This window comes from Grus americana, chromosome 9, assembly GCF_028858705.1.
Source record: "Grus americana isolate bGruAme1 chromosome 9, bGruAme1.mat, whole genome shotgun sequence".
Lineage (NCBI taxonomy): Eukaryota > Metazoa > Chordata > Aves > Gruiformes > Gruidae > Grus > Grus americana.
Genome location: NC_072860.1, coordinates 10,588,995 through 10,613,341, shown reverse-complemented (window position 1 = coordinate 10,613,341; position 24,347 = coordinate 10,588,995). Strand labels below are relative to the sequence as shown.

General features: G+C 37.9%; 2 protein-coding genes across 9 annotated transcripts in view; one reads left to right on the top strand and one right to left on the bottom strand.

Moving 5' to 3' along the window:
• The window catches only part of COL4A4 (collagen type IV alpha 4 chain), a 74,683-nt gene extending 70,574 nt beyond the window's left edge, over positions 1–4,109 (top strand). Inside the window, exons 46-48 of the mRNA XM_054835737.1 lie at positions 1,301–1,587; positions 2,198–2,440; positions 3,512–4,109. Coding sequence (XP_054691712.1) covers positions 1,301–1,587; positions 2,198–2,440; positions 3,512–3,544 — 563 coding nt within the window. The 3' untranslated portion in view covers positions 3,545–4,109. The remainder of the gene's footprint in view (positions 1–1,300; positions 1,588–2,197; positions 2,441–3,511) is intronic.
• A 4,668-nt stretch (positions 4,110–8,777) lies between these two features.
• Positions 8,778–24,347, bottom strand: part of RHBDD1 (rhomboid domain containing 1) — a 50,133-nt gene continuing 34,563 nt past the window's right edge. For all 8 annotated transcript variants that reach the window (XM_054835742.1, XM_054835746.1, XM_054835744.1 and 5 more), the window contains one exon: positions 8,778–12,996. In XM_054835742.1, the coding sequence (XP_054691717.1) occupies positions 12,878–12,996 (119 nt within the window). In that variant the 3' untranslated portion in view covers positions 8,778–12,877. The remainder of the gene's footprint in view (positions 12,997–24,347) is intronic.

The window sequence follows — 24,347 nt, the reverse complement described above, 5'->3', positions numbered from 1 at the left end:
AAGAGCTGGCTAAGTTAGGTGGTTACAGTTGGGTAGTATAAATAAGTTTTACAAATAAAATTGTGCATCATGTGTACAGCAGAATTGTGTGCTTTTAAGAGTCAGAAGGTAATATTTTTTGAAAAAGACAGAGCCAAATTTCTCCCAAAGACATCTCTTTTGGTGTCTTGGATCCTTTCTTCTACGTCTCCTACAATGCTGACTAAAATTAGCTGTCTAAATAAACCGCCTGACTTGCAGCCTGAGAAACTGATTGGTGGCAATTTGCACAGAAGAAATTTCCTAAGTTCTTGTCTTGTTATACAAAAGGCAGAGAAGTCTTTTAGGAGGAAAAACCAAGGACCTAATAAGCTGGACAAAAAAGTAGTGTTTAAAAGAGCAATAAAAAGAGTTATTTTTAGTATCGCAGTGTTGTTTTGAAATGTTTTCGCTATTGTGCGTTTGGCATTCCCCAGGAGAGCCAGTTGGTAACAGAATGCCTTATAACAGCAGCAAAAATAAGATTCAAAGAAAATAAAGTCCTTGTTTCCTGTGATCGGTGTGTTCTTTTTGCAAGCATTTTCCTTACTCAGGCTACTCCAGATCCATATATGTGTCCAGAACATATATGCAGTGATTAGTATTGTAACTAATTAGGTCATCATGAAACTGTTCTAAATTCAGTTCTGGAAGAACTTTACCACTGAAGTATGCTGAAGTATGCACTAGTCACTTCTTAATTCCCACTGATGTCTGCCTGATGAGAATTTTGCAGGATTGGCTCTGCAAAATCCCTCAATCCTTTTGTTTCACACTTGGAGAGTCTGTGAAACCTTTCTGGAAAGCAATAGAACAGCTGCTGAGATTTCAGCTTAACACACTGGTAGCAACAGCTTGTCATACTTTACAAAAAATTTTCTATTTATCAGCATTGGCATTTGGTTTCTCACTGCTCCTAATGAGTTTGTAAATAGCTAATCTCCTTTTAAACCAGCCGCCACCTCTTGCCTAATTTATTTTTCAGTGTTGGCATGGCTAAGAAATTTGTTCTCATAACTGTTTCCCATGGTGACAAACTACATTCTGTTAAAGTACTGGACTGTGACACAATTAAATATCAGTCAAAAGAAGATACTGGTAAAAAAAGTTTCTGTTTTCAGTATAGCTAGCCATTTTGGTAAAAAGCCTGGGAGATTTCAGATCTGTGAATTACATTACTCCTGTTAAGATCTATAGTTTTGCAGCAACATTGGCCAGAACACTCTTTTCAACTTAGCTAGAAAGAAGTGCAGTAATTTTCATCATTTGTTATTATTTTCAGGTCTGGCAGGATCTTGTCTTCCTGTGTTTAATACCATGCCCTTTGCTTACTGTAATATCAACCAAGTCTGTTACTACGCCAGTCGAAACGATAAGTCTTACTGGTTGTCAAGTGCTGCTCCTTTACCAATGACGCCACTCTCTGAAGAAGAAATACAGCCATACATAAGCAGATGTGCTGTATGTGAGGCCCCAGCCCAAGCAGTAGCAGTTCACAGCCAAGATCAGTCGATTCCTCCCTGCCCAGTGAACTGGAGAAGTCTGTGGATAGGATATTCCTTTCTGATGGTAAGAGCCTGGGCACATAATCATATGTATAAGTTTCTTTCATACAGCTTTTGTGTTCTAAAGGTTCAAAGATGTTTTGCTCTGAAAAGCAATCTATCCAGCATCTAGCAAACATTAAAAAGGAAAACAAGAAACAAGACAAGGGTTAGTTCCAAATTGCAGAACCTGGTTGCAGCTGTATACACTGAAGTGATAGCCTTAAGCTACACATTTCTTAAAATTACAAAGATTTTGCTTGTTTGTCTTTAATAAACAACGGGATTTTCATGTACAAAGACACACTTTTCAGAATTAGAGGTCCAGGTCTTTTTAACATCATCCTCTAGTTACATTTGCAGCAGTTTAGATAACAGCATCATTTAGAATCCACCTGGACTACTCTTTTCTTCAGTTTGATAAATGCCAGAAAAATAAGCGAGCTAGCTCTAGACTTCTGAGATTAACTCATTACAGAACAAATTAGGATTTTCTCCAGCAAAGGAAGCTTATTCCAAGTTAAGATCACCAAAAATAGTACAGTTAAATGCAAAAAAAGCCAGAAAAAGACAGATTAACATAATTTACTTATCTTTCACGCACAGCCATCAAGTTCTTTCATTGTTCTTTCCAGCACACTGGATCTGGTGATCAGGGGGGTGGACAATCCCTTATGTCACCTGGAAGTTGCCTAGAAGACTTCAGATCAGCACCATTCATTGAATGCCAGGGTCAGCGGGGAACATGTCAATTTTTTGCCAATGAATACAGTTTCTGGCTAACAACCGTGATGCCCGAGTTGCAGTTTGCATCAGCCCCCTTGTCAGGAACTCTTAAAGAAGGACAAGAGCAGAGGAAAAAAATCAGTAGATGCCAGGTATGCCTGAAGCACGGCTAACAAGCCAAACAAACAGCTAGAGTGAGACTTGCATAAAACAACATGCTAAAGGTTTAAACAGTATTTAATATCTGAATATATTTGAAAGCGTGCAGCACTGTTCTTTTGGTTTGAATGGATATATAAGACTGAAAGATGAGAGATCTGTTGAGCCTCATCCACCCATGTACACACACCTAAAGGTAGTAAGAGCTAGTGTTAACAACTTATTTTAAGAAAATGAAACTGTCACACTGGAGTCCACTGCTATAACGTACAGGTAGCAAGCTGAGCTTGGAGGGTTAAATCAAGTCAGGAATACCAAGAAAACCAAACGTGTTGTGCAAGACAATGGATTTCTGTTAGAAATGGCATTCACAAGAGCACATGCATTTATATGGCATAATATCAATATTTATCCTTATAGATACAGATGCACAAACATCCAAATGTCGTAAAGTCTTAGAGCTGAATTTCCCAAGCTAAAGAAACATGCATATGCTGTTTCTGAGAGAAGAGGAAAATGTAATTGTAAAAAACCCTCATAATAAAAACAATGAAGATCAAAGTCTTTTACCATTGCGGTACCGGACCAAACAGTGAAAGAACTGTTAATTGGGCTTTCATAAGCAACAAAAAGTTGCAAATCCCTTTAACAGCAGATTATGTAATAAAATTAGCTTTTTTAATCCTTAAAAAAAACTACATTTGCAATTAATTTCTAAGAGCAGTTAAATTAAGCTCTAATCCAAGTAGCTGAAGAAACAAAGCAGTTTCTAGTATTAATTGAAAAGAAATAGTAGCACAGTGATAAAATGAGTGAACTTATCTGAGCAATGAATCCAAGAAGTGTTAGGACAATTGTCTAAACTTGAAGCTAGTAAGTTTTGTTCATTTTTTGCTTCTTTTGTAAATACACCACCACAAAAAAACCCCCATCACCTTTAAAATCCTTATGGAATCATAGCTCTAGAGATGCTTTTTACATTCTAAAGCATTGATTGTTAGAATGTTTATAAGCTAAATCGCCTTTTGGAAAAGTTAAAACACATTTATACCTTCTTCATTCAGCTAAAAAACCTGAACTATGAAATGTATATTTGAATCATGGTGAAACTACTGAAAACGCAGATTGCAAATGGAGAATTCATCATATGCAAGAGGGCCACAAATGCTCCTTTTACCACTTAAGCTACGTTTTACTAGAATGGAATAAAATGTCTTTTCCAGCACTTTTCAATTTGTGTTCACTAAGAGAGGTGCCCCCAGCAAAAGGATTTTCAAGGAAACAGAAATCCACATCGAAGAGTCCTAATTCAAAGAAAACTCCCTCTGAAGCCATCACGAGTACCACAAGCTGATCAGCCAATTTAAAAGTTGGCTACCCAAACTCAAAGAGCAGGAAAGACAGACATTCCAGTCTGAGCCAGAGGAAAACAGAGTAGTCAGAGGGTGAGGCCATTCAAGTGTAAATACATCAGGCTGTGCAACTTAGTTCTGACAAAGCCAGCCAAACCTCTCTGATCCGCAGTGCTTACATGATGGGCAACAAACTGTCCTGCTCTTTCCCCTGGGAAAGGGCCAAGAGCCCACCTGGGGCACATCCTAGTCCCCACTGGTCTCAGGGAACATTTCCCTCTTGGTCCTCATGGCCCAGTGGGACAGGGCACACCTCAGTTCACTCTTTAGCAATCCCAGCAGCACGCTTCAGATCTGGCATGCCACATAGTCTTTTGAGGATGTGCAGATCCCTACTGCTGAACTGTATCAGAGAATTTAATCCCCTCCTGCTTCAGACAGCACCCCACACGCAGGCAAGACTAGCTTTCTGGTTTGAAGTAAAAAAAACCATCGCCGTGACTCTCCAAGGTGCTGAGTAAGTTTCGAGCTTACTCCTGTGAGAAGAAAGCAGCATGCAGCGGAGCACCATGCCTTAGTCACCTATTCTTTCAAGTTTGCAAAAAGGCCACAGCTAAAACCATAATGGGCTAGTAGCTTAAGCTTATGTTCACAGTAGCAGACATACCCCACTTCCTCTGGTGATGCCCTCATTTCCTCAGTGGATTTAGGTAATTCCACATTAAGGTCTCATTTATGAGCTTTTCCTGACAGTAGTCACCAGTCTCTGCTACTCATTTGCAGCCTCTCTTCAGGTCAGACACTCCCTGGAGAAGGGCAGTCGTTTTCAGTGCTAACTGCACTAACAGTGGGGCTTTTAGTGCTAACTGTGCTTAGGTAAACAATAAAGGAAAACATTGTACATTATGTTTTTGCAAGCTTTGTCATAAGACAAGTTGAAGACAAATAAGATGGAATAAAATGGGATTTTGGAATTGGATCTGTGTTCACTGAGCCTGAAAAAGTACACAGAAAAATCTTAAAAATATCTGAGAGAATCAACAAAAAAAGACCTGTCATCTAAGTAATTTCATGGCATTTTACTGTCTTGCTCTTTTGTTTGATTTAAAAACATGATGTAAACCAGGCATGTTTTTCTATTACTTTGATGCAGAGGTTTCACATCTGTGCCAGTTAACATTGTACTATGTTCTATTAGAACATGTTATATAGGAGACATTTTTAAGCTACCACTGATAGGTTAAATATTTAATAGGTGTGTAAATTCCCCTTTCACACTTAGCTGATTCTAAGGCATTTGTCAGAAATATTGTACTAATTCAAAATGAAACTGCAGATAAATTGCTTAATATTAGAAAGCAAGACAGACCAAAGCATAAAGCAACATATGCTTTAATTCTGCAATCATTTGTCCAGTGACTATAAGCAGAAAAATAATTGCTAAATTATTCATAGGGGACCTAATTATGAAATTCTGTGTGAAAAGGAATAGTTGAAACTGTTCATGAGTAAAAACACTCCTAAAGGCAATGGCCTTGTGCTAGTCCTTATAGTCCAAATTACCCTTACGATTCCATTTGAGAGCTTTGGATCCTGTGCTGGCCCAGTAAAGTGAATTTTACACTAACCAGCAGACAGGCTATTAATAGCAACACAGAAAATTATGCTGTCTGTCCTCAGAGGTCATTGGCATTAGAGCCATTTGGGATCCACCCTGGAAGTAACTTCAGAAGCAGTGGTTCACAGTGAGGAGACTCACTGGCCTGTCGCCATAGCAAACCCTGCACCCATATGGCCAGGAAGCAGGGGAGATGCCTGGCTCTAACTCACAGCAAATCCTCAGGGCAGCCCTCAGACTCTTCTCCCTCCTTCACATCCCTCTGCAACAGATTTCTGGAAGGCATCCGTGGAAGAAAAACACTGCATAGCCTGAGTCCTGATCTGCTGTTAAGAAATGTGGGCATTTTTGCTTCATTTGCTGTTTTTCATAAGGAAAGGAAAGAGATGCACAGGCCTAATACTGAAAGTGTCTTTTGAACTGAATTTCATCTCTTGGTGTGTACAGAGCATGTCAAAAGGGAGAGACTAAAGGAAAATTGAAAACGGGTATCACTCATCACAATGGTGCTGTATTGTAAAAGTGGCATTTTTAAAGGGTACTTTAATTTGTGTACAGTAGAATTTTTGTATGTCCACAATTCACATGCTAAAACCAGGTATAGAATGTGGTAACAGAAAAGGTGTTTAGCTGGGGCCTGTGAGCAGACCCAAACATGCAACTTCCTACAAAAGAAGTGTACCTGCCACAGGCCAGACCTGCTGCTGTAAGTCCCCTGCTTGTTGCCTGACATCATATCAGCAATGTCACATGCCTGGGAGCTGCTGATCCCCTGTGGTGAGTCAGCCCTGGCTGGCAGCCAGGCACCTACAGCTGCTTCCTTTGCCCCAAGCAGGACAGGGGGGAAAATGGGAAGAAAAGGAGTAAGAAAACTTGTGGTTCAAAATATAGACAGGAAAATCATTTACAAAGTACTGATGTGGGCTAAACAGACTCAATTTATTGCCAATTAGCGTAACTATTTAATTACTGATTCAGGTTTTGGGAAACAAGTTGACAAACCTTAAAACACCTTTCCTCCCACTTTCCCAGGCTCAACTTCACTCCATGCTCCTCTCCACCCTCTTGTCATTGCTGCAGGTTACACTCAGTCCCTTCAGTGAGGTGATGCAAAGCTTCAGGGTGCAGGGTGGGTGGAGTTTCCAGGTACAAAGCGGTTTCTCTGTGCTGTGCCTTCCCTCTTGCTCTTTTCCTGTGCTGACATGGTCCTCCAGGGGCTGCAGTCCTTTTGAGGGTGTACCTGCTCTGGCACAGGTCCTCCACAGGCTCTAGTCCTGTCAGGGGTGTCCAGTCCCTTCAGGGTGCCTGTTCTGCCACGGAACACCTCCACCTCCTCCTGACCTTGGATTTCTCAGATCAGAAAGCTGCTTAAAGAACTTAAGAACTCAGAACCGCATTATTATGCGCAACAAGTTTAAGCAAAGCTGTTTCAGGAATTCTTCCAGGGTAAACTCTTAACCACAACAAATCTTTCCTACTTTGGCTGGCTCATAAGAATCGGAGAAATAAGCAAAAAGTATCGAAACAGTCAACAACCATAGCATTCTTGTAGTCCATAGATTTTTTTGCTTGTGTACAAGGCAAATAAAATCCAACACGAGTGGTGCAAGTTAATGGGTGTGCCTCTTATCCATATACCCCAGTTTTTGTTTGCTTGTTTGAAAAGGATCCCCCTAAAGTTTTAAAGCACACTCTTGAGGAAAAACTAAATTTGATCTGCATCTGCCTTCTGCTCCCAGTACACAGCTGAAGATTGCCACTCAACAATGACTGGGCAAGCTCTATAGCACAGCATGCAAGACCATCAACCCTCATCAATTCTTTCATATCACCAGGATCCAAATTCAGGAAATAAAACATATCCACCTGGGAAACTTACTTTCTGTTGTTTACATGGACCACTGTACATAACACTTCACACTGACGTCCCAGACTGAAGCCTGTCCTGTTCTTACAAGCAACCCTTAAATAACTTTGAATTTAAGTCAGTATGCCATACATAGAAAAAGGCTACGAATACGAGGACTTCTGTTCTAATGCTTTACATGCATTACAACTGCCTGGGCAAGAAAGAAAAAAACCAGAACAAGCACCAACATTCACAGCCATAGGGAAGATTTGTAATGGGGAACAGTTATTTGCAAGGAAAAGGATTGCTCCAAAGCCAGCTGTGAAGAGGAGCCATTAGGCCAGGCCAGAGCTGATCTGCCTTCACTCTGAAATGATAAACAATTTCTGACAACAACACTGGTAAAAACTTTACAGCAGGTGAAGCAATTGCTTCATCAAAACAAGGATCTATTTCATGACTGGATCCTGTTTCAGAAATCAGCATTTTAAACCAACCAAACAGCAAAATCAGCTGTTGAAATTCTGCTTACCTTAACCACCTGGAAAACTAGCCAGGTGGAGGAAAAAGTCACTATCAGCATTCAAACAGATAGCACTCCATATTCATACTTAACAGCTCTGCCCTTTTCTAGAAAGTACTGGAAGTTCAAGTAGAGGAGGTGTTTTATAAGTGTGAAGTAAAAACACATCTCCATATTTATCACTCTGGAATAAATGTATTAAATAAACATGGTTCCTCAATACAACAAAGACAGCCTCCAGCATCTACCACCACTTCACAGCAAATCTCACCTTGTGCTTGACCACACAGTTCTTCTGATGGACAAAAGAGGAACTTATCACTGTTCTCACGCAGAAGACTGCTGTCCTATGTATACTCACTCTTCTCTCTTAACCCGATTGCTTTACCATTCTGAGTACAAGCCATATAAACAAAAATACCCAAGCCATGTTAAATTTGCATGGCAAACCGTCTTTCTCCAATTTTCACAGCTCCTGAAAGAGTAAATGGATATCAGTATTTACTACAAGATTTAGACCCTTTAGAAAGCGTGACACTCCTTTAGAAGCAGTTCTACAACTGAAAGCTGAGAATTATTAGTATTTCCTTGCCTTCTGAAATCTGGTAACAAATAAGAAATTACCTTTTTTTATATACATAGGAAACATTAGCTTAAAATAAAACCAAAAAAAGATTCTGTCCTTCATGTCTGCACGCTCCTTCAGGAAGGCACAGCACATAAACGGGAGTATCTGTTAGCCAGCTGTTTTGCTGAAGTGCGATTCACACTTACTCATTCAGTGCTAAACAAGAATTGTTACAATTCACCAGTCAGAGACTCAGAAGTGAAAATGAATTGCAACACCCTCTCCCATCACACCACGAGAAAAGGCAGCTGTACCTAAACTGTTTTTCAAGCTGTTCATTCAAGTTTCACTCCGATTTGCTGTGCAATCTTCAGACGCTGTACACTCATGAAATTCCATGGTCTAGATACAGGCAGGAGGTTTAAGAGTTCAACAGTTCTTTATTCTTGTACTTAACAGTATATACACTTAGCATATATGGGTGTCATAATTAAAGAGAGCAATAGCTAACAAAAGAAAGTTACTTTTGTCCTGCAGGCATTTCCAATGATGTAATTATTACACAGGAGAAAAGGCAAGTCATTTTGCCTTCATTTGGCCAGGATAAGTACCTTGGACTAACACCACTCACAGCTGCTTTGCTTTATCATGTGCAATTTAAGCTCCTTTTTATATATATATAAAGACTAAGACATTTGCCATAAAGAGTGTGGATACAAAGCATTTACCCTGATCAGGTATGACTTTCCTCTTTTCTCCTTTCTTAGCATAAGAGCTATCAAAACTGGGACTTCAGCTCAAAACAGTTTTAATAAAGAATTTCCTTCTCTCCCCAGACACATCATCATTCCATGGACTACTATATACGTCACTCATTTAATGAACCAATATTTAGGGTCTTTTTCCCTTATCTGCATATACGTGGTATGAACAAATTGTATCTATTTATAAGAGTTAAATTCTCCCTTTCAAATAAAACAGAACCAAAAAAACCAAAGGCAAAACTTCTCTGAAGTGGCCAGTCCCTCACTGTCTCCTACTGCACCCTTATCCCAATGGAATTGTTGGAGTGATTCTTAAGAGATATCTGAAAACAAACAAGGTGGCATTAGTAACTTCTTTAAAAATAGACCGTGGAAATTCTGATTTTGATTTTCACCAAAGCAGCAAGCAAAACAACTTGTTTGAAAGGTAGCCATGGAAAATAAAGCTTCAGGCAGAAGGACTCCAAGGAGGCTGGTGCAGCAGCACCCTGACCACTTCCCCTAGCACCAGGGCAGGGTGCTTTAAGAGGAGCAGGACAGAATCTGATCTCGTTTAGAGCCAGCAGTGAGAATGCCATTTCCACCTACACTCATCTAGCACAATCTGTCCTGCTGTGGTGCGGAACACATATGAACACTGTTTTCTCAGTATTTTAAAGGGCATTTCCCCCCTTTTGGGAAGCGGTACTGCCAGGAAAGAAGCATACGTACACAAGAGTGTATAATGCCTGTGCTTAAGGGCAAAAGAGAAGGGGGAAAAGAATTTGAAAGACTTAAGCACGCTGTTCTTTCACCACATCTTAATTCTGGACTGCAAGAAACCCCTATTTATTAATACTAATATATTAGGTCATTCAGCCATTAAATTTCAAGAATGCATCTGTTAACAGGTCTGCTGATTAGGATTAATTAAGGGGGTGGAATTTCTTACATGGTACCTGAGCACAGAGTTTAGAGGAAGTACAAAAAAATTCCAAGAAATCAGCTCCCACAACAAAGGAATCAAACTTCAGATGCTAAAATATTTTATACAAAACTTCTTTTTCTTAAAGAGTCATTACTTTACATAGAGTTAGTCAGGTACTAAACAGTGTCAGAAAATCCGCAACATAGAATACTCATCTCTAGACTGCCCTTAGTTTTTTTGTCCCTGAAGGGATGAAATGCAACTGAGCATACGTTAGGAATTCATCTGCAGCTTACATCTACCACCAGCACTGCTCTGAAGCCTAAACTGACTGGGTTTTTTTAATGGTAAAAATCCTACTAAGTAATCATTCTGTTAATAAACTTCCCAAAATACTTTTAAGTACCAGAACTTGCCAATATTCCAATCCCAAAACTTCCACTCAGTTCAAAAAGAAACAAAATGAGTCCCAACATAATCAATCTCTCCCCTCAATATCACAAGTCTTCATTTCTAACAGTATAGTGGCAGCTCTGTAATTTAAAATATACACCTTATTAATTACTATAATGAAAGAGAGACAGTTTTAAATGTAAAAAAATATTTATTTCAATTTTCTATAAAAAAAGTCAAAACAGCTGAACAACTATTAGTACTGACAATTTTGGTGAATATTTAATGGCAAGTATTTCTAACCTCACTTTACAAAAACAAGTGCTTTTAAAACTGTAGTCATGTTGAAGTATTTTTTTCAACTGACTAGTGGCTAATCCAGTGGTTTTAAATAATTAAAATAACAGAGCTTAACAGACACAGTAACTTACACTGAAACTTTTGACCAGAGCATTGAAAGATTAGCATTGGTTCCTCAGAATACTTCCTCCTCATTTACATATAATTATTGCCCACTGAGAGAAATATACAAACTGTGCACAAGTTTCTGACACCTGTTTTCAGTGAGCATAGGAGTATCTGCTATTTTATTCTATGGCTACTGCATATATAGAAAAACAACCAAGACCAAGAACACAACAAAAATCACCATTCCTTAGGTATTAAGTGTCTTGGAATCTGCCAGAAAACACTTTGCAGAATATTAACAGTGTTCTTACACTACCTGAGCAAGTACATCCAAAGTCACACTGCAATCCTGTCTCGGCTTTCAGGACCTCGAGCCGCTTTCTGGAGTAACAATATTGTGCTGCTGCTTGGCATGAAAATCAACATGAGGTACAAGAAGGATGGTGAAAGCAAGAATAGGACAGGAAGAAAGAACAGCTTGCGCATTTTTCAGCGAACAAAAGCTTAGTTACAACCAGGTGGTGTACTCTTTATTTAAAGAGCATAGTAAAAATAATGAGTTTCAGGATTTTTTTTTCTATATGAAAAATAGAGCTTGTTTTACATTCAAACTACAACTCCATAGAGAAATAGACTTCATAAAGCACAGACTGGTGATCACATGTACATGAAAAGAAACCATTAAATTGCTCATCTTAATGCTCTAGTAAATTAATGCTGAAGAGATTCCAAGTTCTGTGCCAAAGGCCAATAATCAAATTATTATTGTACAATCACATCTCTTCAGGACTGAAAAGAGTTAGAGGAGTGTCCCCAATTTCAGAAGAATTTCTGCTATTTTGAGGAAAAAAAAAGCCTGGGCAGTGAGTAATTTTTGAGCAGTACCAGAACAAAACCCCTTCAGGTTCATTAGTTAACATTACTGAGTAGGCAGGTATGCCACAAGCAGCGAGTGGAGGGTCTGTCCAAAGTGACACCTGAGCTCTCTGGTCTCCTATCAACTCCTCTAGAGTTGGGTGGAGACATTCTTTCTAGAAAACGAATTCAAGGTAGCCTATATTTAGACAAGATATCCACAAATCTATAAACTCTTACTGCTGCTACTGGATGTCAAATGGGATACCTAAAGAAACAATAGAATTTCTAAAGCTGCATGAACAGCATAAACATGATACAATTTCTAAGCCTTCTTCAAAAGGGAAGCAGATGCTTCAAAAAAGTGTAAGTTACTAAATAAATGTATTCTCTCTAATGGCATATCCACCCCCTTTCCATAAAGCTCCTAACAAATTATTTCAACTCTACAGGGAAGCATTTTATTTAAAACAAATATTAAGAAAGGCTTTAGGAAATAAGTAGTTACAATTAATTTTTATCACATACAAGCTCTCGGTAAAATGGCATGTTTTAAGGATGACTGCAACATGAAAGATGGTATTAAATAACTCCTTAGGGTAAGGATAGCTGCAACTATTTTTCATACAGTTTGCAAGACTACTGAAAAGCTTAAGCCTAGACTCATATGATCTAGCTAGCTGTTGTCATCAAACAATCTTTTCAAGTGACACTTCACATGCCAATCCCAAAACCAGTTGGTCATCATTGATAGAGACAGACAAGTTTGTAAGGATAAATTGCATAGTTTTACATTTGTTTAAAATGTAAAATGTTTGTAATGTTTTTTTCATCTGCAATGGATGAAGAAAACCTGTTGTCTGAGAATACCAGCAGTCAAAAAGCCAAGGAATTCTTGAAGCTACACAGAAGAACTTACTTAAGAAAAAAGACAGTTTGGTAAAACCATCAGTCAGCTTCCATATTTAAGGTGCATCAAGATGGAGACTGCCAAAGATCACATTTTGATTCCTATCTCACCCTTTTTATGCAAGTTCCAATTTTGAGCCTGAACTCACACAATCCTCTGCAGTTTGGCAACTAGTAGTAAAAAAGTTGGAAAAATACTACAAACAGATCTGCGTATTACAAATAAATCTGCAAATACTTTGGTAACTCTGAATAGCACTTTACATCATCAACGCCTGCCAATTTCATCGTGTCTCAAACCAACGAAGCCTTTGTCGCCTTCTTTCCTCTTCTGAATGCTGCTCAGGTGGAAACCAAAAGCCATAGGGTCGCCGCTCACTATTATATGTTGCTCCACCAAAATCTACGAGACAACAAAAAAACACTGTTATTTTGTTCTGTAATATGCGAAAAATGCATGTATACCCTGTAATCCAAATCATCACAACACAAAGGAAAGAGGGAACTGAACGTTTCCAATTCCAATGGTTTCAGGGCAATCACAACTTCCAGCAACTGCTCTTAAAGACATTGAAATAAAAAATAAAAAACCAAAACCAAACCAACAAACCACAACCAGAACACCACCAAAACATCTAACAAGTAGTAACGTGGGAGTTCACGTTTTTCATGATCCCTGCTTTATACAGTAAACTCCAGACTGTTAAAACTCTTTAGATGTCCTCAGTAGTTACTTATAGCAAAATAAGCTTCTGGTTTTGCTTTCAGTACCCCAGGCCAACACATGCTGACCCATATCAGATGCACATACAACTCCCATCCTTAGTTGGCAGCAAGCAATTTCAGAAATAATCTGCACGTGGCAGCTCCACTAAAGGGAACTGTAAGCAAATTAATCTGAGCACACCAAATCCAAAGGTTCTCTGCCCTGGCACCCCAAGGGAAGACAAGAACAGGCTGTTCCAGCAGCTCTTCAGAAGCCACATTAAGTCACTGAGGAAAGAAATGATACGAAGGTTGTGGTTACACACCACCTCAGCCGGGGGGGACTGTGGGAAACAAAAATGAGACACTGCCTTCTGAGCAGAGGTACAGCGTTAAGGATAAGCCATTTACCTTTAAAGATAACACAACGGCCTCTGTAACTTTATTTTTTAAACTTTCACCTCAGGATCTCATTTAAATTAGCAAAAGTGAGTATTGTAGTGATATGTTCATTTTCAAGCTGAATTTCAAATACAGCTGTATCCCGTATCAGAAATTGTTTGTAGCAAACACAAGGCCTGTTTACGTGACAGGAAGTCAGGAAGTCCAATTTACGGAGAGGCTCTGTTAGCTTCTGATCCAATTACAACAAACATTTCAGATTACAGAGTACTCAACCAATAAATGTATTATTTCTGAAAATATTAGAACATGTTCATAATTTGCTAAGAAGTCAAACTCTTGGAAAATGCTTCCAGAGATAACTCTAGCTGCTCAAACTCTGATAGGCAGCAATATTAACTTACACGTTGATAAAAGGAGATGCGCTGTTTAAAAGGATTTTCCCAATTCATGTTAACATACAGGAAGTGAATTTCACATGTATTTTAGTATTTTATCTTCTGCTTGTCCTTGTGTCTCAACTTGCTAGAGACAAATTTGAGAAAGTATTTAAGCTGTTACTCTGCCTCTGAAGACACTACATCATTATTTGACAAATATTGTTCAAAATATCATAGAAACCTAACGTGTATTGGAAGTCAGAGCTTGGCATAGGTAACATTAACTGCAATGCTTGTCAATTTTATTTTTTTTTTAAATCCAAGAGTAACCTCCCTCTCTTAAAAAAAACTCGTTAATATAATCTGCAGCACGGGCAGAATGGTTTTAACAAAAAAATATTAAGCTGAACTGAATATTCATTTACCACATTTATTTTCCTTCATTTTACTTTTTTTATACAAGAAGGTTTGTTTGAAAAGAAAAACACACATAGTTGTTTTATTGTGTCATATTGACCACAAGCTGAAAAAACCCACTGCCTTACAGTATTTTGTAACCCAATGAACATTCATTTAGAAATTAAAAAACCCAATAGCTTCAAACTGGAAGGCATAAAGCAAGGTGGTCAGTAGACATCAGATCCTGTCATAATAGTGCAGAAATATGTCTAGACAATAAAGTTAAAAGGCCTGAGACAGCTCAAGAAATCTTTCAAAGTCAACATTTATGAATTGTAGGCACATATTGGAATACAAGTGAATATATGTGTATTTATCTTATTCATCATCTACAAGTAAAGAAATTGTTAAACACTGAATTCATTATAACATTCTCAAAGATATTTATGTTGTCATGGCAAAAAAATTTATGAGAAAAATCACCGATTCTTAGGGGTTTTTTTATTGGTATATAACATCTGGGGTGAATAAATGGAAAAGAAAATCAGCAAGTTAAGGGCTTTTCACTGAGTTGTTTATATAACACCAATTAAAATGCCTAGTGTTTTCTTTGACTTTTGATGGGCATACTTTAAATATGAATATTAACAATAGCTGAAAGACACAAATTTTGATATATGAAGAGTAATATAGTCAAAACCCTGATCATACAAATAGCTGCACCATACAGGGTCAAAACTGATTCTAATGCTGAAGCTTGATTTATTTTTTTTTAAAATCACAATCATTAAGAAAACATTTACATTTAAAAAAAACTTCTTCTGTAGTGATGTCAAATATCAAGGTTTCTCATTAAAACATTATTTAAGAAATCAGATACCACTTATGCAGTTAAGACGAGTACTGGCAGAGTCCCCATACAATGCACTCAACACTTCAAATATAAATGTGCTTTAATAATCACTAGAAACAGAAAGAGATGTTATAGAAAAGATGCAAAATTATCCTTTATATGTTGCCCAAAAATAAAAGACTAACAATGCATTTTGAAAAGCTTTCTGTTCAACAAAAGATACTATTTTACATCAAACAATATGGTGAGGAGTGAAGTTGTCTGAACGTAAAGGTTTAAATACATGTATAAATACATGTATGCATATATTTAAATTATCCTGTTATCTAAAATAGTTCCCTTACACTATTTTAATTACACTTTTTTTAATTACAATAAAAATATTAATGAAATAACACCTTTATTTAACCAAAATATTCATAAGCCACAGTGTTCAGAAATGGTAATTAGGTCACTACTATACTGAAACACCGCCTGGACTTCTGTGCAAGAAACAAACACAATCTTTTCAACACATCAGCAAAAAACTTCAAGACTAATAGATTTTAAGATTGTATTTAAAGTATTTTAAAAAGTAGTAACACCAGACAATAGACAAAAGTTTTCTCAAGTCAAAAGATAAAAATAACCAGGGGAATCCCTCAAGAAACTAGAGAGTTTGTCATACTCTCTTGGTTCCAGTCAAGATCCAAGTTTTGGAATCAAATTAAGCCAGAAGAGATGCCAGCAAAGAGGCATGAATTGATCCTATCTAGGCTTAAGCCTTATCTTTTCCAAAGAATTTCCCATTTGCAGCATCATTTTGAAAGAGCTAATCATCTTGTAGTGAAAAGCAAAGAAGCTAGAGAGTATTACATGACAAATTGCTTTAAGCAATTTAGAGAGACATGCTTGAGGAACAATTTAATAGTCAAATAATAGAACTTATAACTTATGCAGATCCATAGGTTTTAGTAAAGGATGCCCAAGATGACAGCTGCAACTGGGTCACCGTTTCTCTCGTCAAGAAACAAAACGAGAGAGGGCACATACTAGCTTGCAATATTAAATTCACACTTTTAATCGTGCACGTAAGACTTCATTAGCAAGCAGGAAGGTGATTAAATAATGCAATCTGGGACCCCTGCCCTGCATTTCAGCAGGGAGGCAGCAGGCATTGGGTCGGTGATCCTGTGGGGCCCAGGGACATCGCTGGCTAACCCACCAGATGGCACCGGAGCCACACAGGCCGCCACAGAAATTGGGACAAACTCCAGCCAACAAAACATTCCGCCTTGTAAGCGGAATTAGGGTTATTTCGAAACAGATGGGCTCTAGAGAAGCTCTTGCACTGAATATTATAGAGTTGTTTATTGTCTGGCTGGTTTGAAACCCAGGGATTATTTGCCAGCATCTAGCAGTGCCTCTGTCACATCAGGTTTCATCAAAAGGAAAGCAAAGTGAAAGCCACTTGAATACATATATACTTTTTTCTTTACTAAACCAGTCCTAAATTCAGAACTTAACTCACTATTATATACAGTGTTTTGCACCAGAATGTCTGGCCTGATGAGACCAACACCTTAATCCTGAAGCTGAATAGCTAACACAGCTGTCTTCTATACAAGAATCCTCCAAACTCTGCCTGTCTTGTTATCAAGTACAACTTGCCTATTGCGTTTTTCTCATTGTATGCATCTGCAACAACACTGTCACTCTCGGACACGCACAACACTCTGAGGCTTTTCACTGTAACAGCGATCAGCTCAAAGGCCCCTTCCCCAGATCTCTCTCACATTCTCAGCACTTCAAATACTAGAATACAGTTACTAGATGCACGATCTAGAAGAGCAGACAGGAAGAGGTGGAAAAAATAACATAATTAGTGACAACAATTCATCAGTTAGAATATTTCAGTAGAAATAGCAGGCCTCTAAATGTGAAGGAAAGTATCAGTTTTTCTAGTATCACTCAATACTAGGGAAAAAACCCCCACACAAAAAACCCTCCTGTTTCCCAAAGAAAGCACACAGGTACAAAGGACATACCTGACATCACTGGAATTCGAAGTTCTAGCTACATCAGTCTAACAGATAATTCAGAACTGCTCTTCTGAATGATACATGAACCTCCAGCCAAACTCACTGCAAATGCAAGCAGATGACTCCACCACACAGCATATAGATTTCACAGACACACCAGAGATTGATCTGGCTGTGGCACAGCAAGCCTTGTTCACAGCAAAGCAAAACTCAGAGCCAGCTGGCAGTGCAAATGAGCCATCCATTTAGTCTTCACCTATACACTGCCCTCTAATCATCAAGATGAGATGTAAGGACAATTTGAAACATGCCATCCTGTCAGTGTAATAACACCACCTGTAGAATATGTGTGAAGTGCGCATTTTTTGCTCCTCTGTATGAAATTTGGCATAAGGAAGAATAATCAACTGGTCATCTTACAGGGTGAACCAAACAGACAAAAGCTCCACATGGGGTTTTAGTTCTGCTTGTAGTACAAGCCACAGAAGTGTTACATCAAACACACTCACTGATTTTTCTTCCTCTCTGAAGTAATGCCCTTAGTTTTAGGTTAGATAATAGCATTTGCAAGAGAGTTTCTGTAAGCTTCAGGAAGAATTTATCAAGCTATCAGGCTGTGAAAATCTGACTGGTAGAAATATGCAATTAGATCCTTGATAAATATTGATGCTGCTAGATAAAAGGAGGGGCATGTAGCAAATAAGTAGCAGTGGTATTACAAAGCAGTGTGTCTGGTTTTCTTTTTCATGCTACCTTTAGTTGTGTTAAAGAAGAATCTAGAATATTTCAGTTTAATAGCTAACAATTTTCAGTATCATTGTCTTCCATGGCACTAGTGAACATGGTACCCATACAAAAACCAAACTATACAAACACTTACATACTCATACAAAGAACAAACACTTCTCATTTCCAAAAAACCTCTTACTTTTCTAGGAGCTTTGTTGTAGAAGATAATCACAGACAAGCGGTAATCTCTTTTCAATACAGTGAGGGGCATACAGCTAACCAAAAGGTAGAGCACCCTGCTGTGCATGAAAAGACCGGTCTGTGCCAAGAGGAGAGCCCTTAACAGGTGCCTCAGATGTATCATTTCATGTCCAAGCATACACAAAGATAATCCTGGCTTTGCTTTTCCCAGTCTTTGAAAGGTGTGAAGGACAGGAAGTCTGCACTTAGCAGAGTCAAGGTTCAGGTATTATGTCTTCATTTGTAGCAAACTCATTGTGCGATTTCCTCCTCTTTTTCCTGAAGCAAGGTTTTCTGCAGCTAAAATTGCTCTCTCAGACTGTTTAGCTTAGGTCCTCACAAATGCAGGACTGCTAAGATCATCTTACATAGACATCACCATTTTATACAGCTTAATTGCTTCACTGCATCTTCTGCATTATGTCATTTGATTACATAATAGATTGCCAGCATCTGTACCTGCATCATTGTCAAAAGAGTAAGAGATGCTGTATTCATTGGCCTAAGAGCTCACAGATCTGGCAAGCTCTTTCTTTTTCTAGGAACTGTTTTGAGTCTAAAGATAGCGTACATAGTCACAAAAGCTAGGATGTTTGTTCAGCCTGTCAAACCTTTCTTCTAGGAAATACAGACAGTATAGAACATCTGTGTCTCTACCCTTAGGTAACCTTCCTGTGGCTCCCATAAAGGTTACTTTCCTCCTCCTGAAATGAAGAGGATGGAAATGTGAAAAAGTATATGGAACCCTCCAGTACAGACCTCCTCAAGAGAAGTGCTGTGGATGTCCTTTGGGGATCCCAGAATGACATCCTTCAAGAAACAGATCAAGATTGTTAAAACAGGTGCAAAAGATTTATAATTTATCAATACTACTAAGCAATAGCAGTTTGAAAATATTTGATCAAATGTCATAACAACTTAGAACACTTGCTTGGCTTTCATTTATACCAGTTTCATATAATGTATTTCTTCCATGAATAGCCATGGCCCTGCTAACTATGTTATAATGCCAGGATATAATTCAAGTTCACAAGCTGCTCTTGGGCATGCTACAGATTACAGGCAAAGTACTACATTGCCATATCTGTGGTATACGCCTGATTTACCTTGCTTTTTAATACAAAATACCAATGTTTAAAGTGTTCGATTTGAGAAAATGGGAGTTCTCAGTTTATAAACATCTAAACATATCATTTTTATGCATAATCAACCAGACACTTTTGATGCATATGGAATTGAAAGTAGTAAACTGGAGGGCAGGGAGAAGTTAAGAGTTAATGCTCAGTGTTGCTCTAGTTCTTTTGTATCTTCTAGCCAATTAGTAGTAATGTCTTAAGGTTAGTTTAACCAACTACCTTCTCATTTATTGAGTTGCACAGAGAATCCTAAGGAAAGGCAGTGTATATGCAACATCATTTTTCCTCCTCTCATACTTTAGAAGGACTAGGAGGCTTCCAGAAAGAGCTGAAGCAAACACTCACAGCAGCCTTTTCACTCTTATGTTACTCTAGAAGCCAGACAGGAACTATAATTTAAGGGAAAAAAGTCAAATCTGCTTTTATTCTTTCATCTCCTTCCCTCTGCAAAATGCAGACATGCTATATAGTCTGACAGATTTGGCTTTTAGCACTTATCTGCGTCCCATTTTTTTTTTTTCTTATTCAGCTCCAAGCAGACCACATTTAATAGCCTATGCTATTGTTTCTAGCACTGCCCTTCAAGTTTCTGTCTATGTATGAAAGATTTTTGTCAGGCTATGAAGCAAACTATTCTTCCTGGTGCTGGTGCCAACATTCCTCATCTACAGACTTGAAAAATAACAAATTGGTGAAGAAGAGAAATGGAAGTCTAACTCCTGTTTCTGTACTGTGCTTTGGAATGGCTGACAAATGAAAAATCAAATTAGCAGGAAATTAGTTGCGGCTAATGAAGTTAGAAGGAAAGTAATATACAATTAATCCAGATGCTTGCTCTTCTAACAATCCAGTTGACATCAGTCTTGAGCACAGAGTCTGTCTCTCACTGTTTTTAAAAGAAGAGATGATAAAATTGAGAGAACCACAAAACCATTCCCTCCAAAAGGTCTGATAATTTGTTTTGTTAGGAGAAGAGATGGCTAAGACTTAATATGGGCATCTTAATCCCTTCATACAGGAGGATTTTTAAGCTTATTTTAATCATGCCTCAAAGTCTTATCTTTGCTGTATCCACATCATCAAAATAAACTCTTGTTAAAGCAGCAGAAGTTAAAAGCACATTGGTAACATTTTTAGAGTGGAGACCATCAGTCACTGCCTCAGAATTAAGTCAAAAGCTTACTGCACACTCAGATCACGCGTTTGCCACAAATAATCAACACTACAACGCAGAAGAGGATAAAGACCACTGCTAGACTTGACAAGAAGAATTTCAGGTAGGCTGTATATTTATCATAATCTAGAAGAAGTCTCTTCTGCTGCAAATAGCAAGGTATCCTTTTCCTTATTTCTTTAATTTATGTTAATCTATTTCAAGCATCTGCAGTACATCCTTCACTGAAAAAGGTAGAATTGGAGATCTCATGTTATTCCATACTCTTTTCTATGCAGTTTCTTCCCTTGGTTGGTGTGTTAGTGCATATTCACTAGTGTTTAGACATATTTTCAAATTCCACCCTCCAAATGATACTTACTTTGTTACTTTACAAAATCACTCTATTGACTTATTTTGCTGTTCACATGTTTTGTATGTTACTCTCCTAGACTGTTTTTTTTTTACAGTAAGTTATACAGATCAAGTAAAGAACACTGTTAAAAATACAGTGAAGTAAAGCACTAAAAATGAGATTTAAGACAAGGAGTAGAGCAAGAACAAAACAAATAGGATAAGGAGTTACACAAAATAGAACTGAAAAGGCTGAAAGTTTCTCCTGGCACAAAGAAGGAATAAATGCAAGTGAAGTTTCATCACTCTTACACAGTTGCTTACAATTATGAAGTTACAAGTTATGTCCTTAGCAGTGTAAATATTTTTGTGTGATGTTACAGTACTTGGTTCAATGCTACTGAATTGTAAAGCTCACAGAAAATTTCTAGTCCTTTCTGAATCCTAAAAATGAGATCTGAAAAAAAACCCAAACACAAACGTCCCCTACTCAATAGTTAAAAAAGAATACTTACATTTCTTTGATTAACATTAAATACTTTAATAAAAAGTCCCTCATTTGATGTTGCTAATGTGCATGACAACTCTTAAAAAATGAGCATAACAATAACATAACAGTCACACTAGGAGACTTAGTCTTTTTTTCTGAAACCCACTCCCTATTCCTCTTTTCATAACTTGACTAAATTGGTTTTAAAAACTAGTTCAAGGAAGATGTAGACTGCTCCTCAGCCTTCTCCAAACTGAACAAACCAAGTGAACTCAGCTGCTCCTCCTAATTGTTGCCCTCGAGGCCTTTCACCATCTTGGTCACCTTCCTCTGGACACACTCGGATAGTTTGATGTCATTCTGACAGTGAGGTGCCCAAAACCACACACAGTACAGAGGTGGGGCCGCACCAGTGCGGCGTAGAGTGGGACAATCATCTCCATCGACCAGCTAGCAATACTGTGCTTGATGCACCCCAGGGCACACTGTTGACTCATATTCAACTTGCCATCAACCTAAACCCCCAGATGTCTTTCTGTAGGGTTTCTCTCCAGCCTCTCATCCCCCAATTTGTATGTATAACCAGAATTACCCCATTCCACATGCACTTGCTCTTGTTAAATTTCATACGGCTGGTGATTGCCCAGCTCTCTAGTCTATCCAGATCTCTTTGTAAGACCTCGCCCATTCTGCTATTACCTGAGTTGGCATGGTACTCTGAGCATCATCCCAACAAAATAAACAGAACTTATTATGAACAAGGACATGAAATTTGTGTAAGTCCCTTTCCTCCCAACTTTTATCCCTCTGAAGTGTATACTGCATTGTGAAGTTATGCAAATTTTCCACTTTGACCCCTCCTCCTCTTTTAATGTTATGTATTAATTTGTATTTCTCTTTGACTATTCCCCTTGGTTTTTCTTGATCACGTTTCTCAAGACAACTAAACCAGTATTATTTCCTTGAGGTTTGGTGTCAGAAGGGCCATTAAGAAATTACAGTTTTTAAGCCCAGAACTTAAATATACTTTCCTCTTCACAGAGCCTATTTGAAATTATTAATACTTGTTAAGATCTATATTTATCCATCTGTTAAAAAACCAAAAACCAAACCCCCCTTGAACTAAAATAACAGAATTAAGCTATACATGCTTACTGCCACAGGTAAGACAGAGAGCTACGGAGACCACTTGCTGAGATGTTGAGACCAGAACCTGACAACAGCTTCTGCTTTAACATATCAACAGTTTCCTCTTGAGCTCGAGCTAAGGGATTTTACATTTTAGTTTATTCAGTTATGAACTTCTTAATCTAAAGTAATAAAGTGGAAAATGAAATCTTTATATTCATCTTCAAGTAACTGGAAAAGTGCCACCTAATGAATCTTAGTAGCTCCAAAAACCTGAATACCATCAGGATCAGAAATAATTTTGGCAAGTTACTTAATTACAAACATTAATGCCTTTAATAAGACAAATTGACTTTGTTTTTCCATTTAAAAAACTGTTGTTAAAGGTATCTAGAAACCTATTTATTTTTTTCCAACTAAATTCTGATTTTCATCCAAATGTTGCTTCACATGAAGTTGATTAAAAAATACTAAATGCATTATTCATCCTTTATAGTATCATCAGTCATAAGACTGTGTTAAAAAATTGACTAAATGCATGTGTAAGCTATGTAATTACTTGCATGAATAAAGACAAAAGTACCAAGTTATGCTGACCTGAATCACCATTTTTCCCCCTCTTTGAAAAAACCACACTCAAAGCTGCATTTAAATTATTTCAGGTTCACAAACCTAGGTACTAGCCACACCTTTTCATGTAGTACAGGATATAAATGGCACTACATATCCTCTGCCAGGTCACCGAAAGACTTAACAAGTGCAGACATTCACTACCACCTTGCAATGCTCTGTGAGCCATGTCTGAAATGATGTCTTAACTGCAGCTATGATGTCTAATGAATTATTTGCAGAAAGGATCGTATCTGCCCATACTTGAGCTTGCTAAATGTAACTAACTGCATTAGCAAAACTTCTTGAGCTAATGAAACTAAGACTTGATCAGAGCTGGCTCATATCCAACCAGATTTCAGGGCAAGCTGAGCTTGCTCACATATGTCTACAAGATTGCACAGTCATATTAAATTGACTATGACAAAATTGTCCCGTGTATTCCTTTTTTAGCATAACCCTAAAACCTAATGCTGCAGACTGACAACAGCAGGGAATCTATGTCATGCTCAAAATAATTACAGATTTAATTTTAAATGCAAGCTAGAAACTCCCAATAGAAAACAAAAAGTATAGAAACAAACCAGAACACAGTCGGCCTCAGGACCACATGGATGCAGCCACAATGCTGGCCAACAAGACATAATATGGAGATACATAGTTTTCTTGAAACTATGAGAAATGACTCATTTATTAAGTCAGACATCAGAAAAAGGTTCAGAACATAATTTTTAAGATAGCCCCAGTGAACAAAATGTAAACTATACCCAGTCTATAGAGCTAATCCAATGATAAACCAACAAGAGTTAAAATAGTAAATCATGGGTAAATCCAAGATTAGGATTATTCACTGACCTTAGTTTACCACTAAAAGCATCCCCAGACTAAGTTTGTTAACATTCACAAGAATCTTAGTGTACTACATTTAGAAAAAAATCACTTTGGTTTTCCTTTACTGTATTTCTGCTTGCCTAACAAAGACACACAACAACAAAGAAACTCCAAACAATATCCATTTTCCAATGCCAAGACTAAAAAACCCAGATGGATGGAAGGAGACACCAATGCAGACTGGAGCCACTCCACAGCAACTACCACTTTCTCCAAAGTGGAAGAGAGTCTTTATGTAGCCCACACACAGCTTCTTCTAATTAT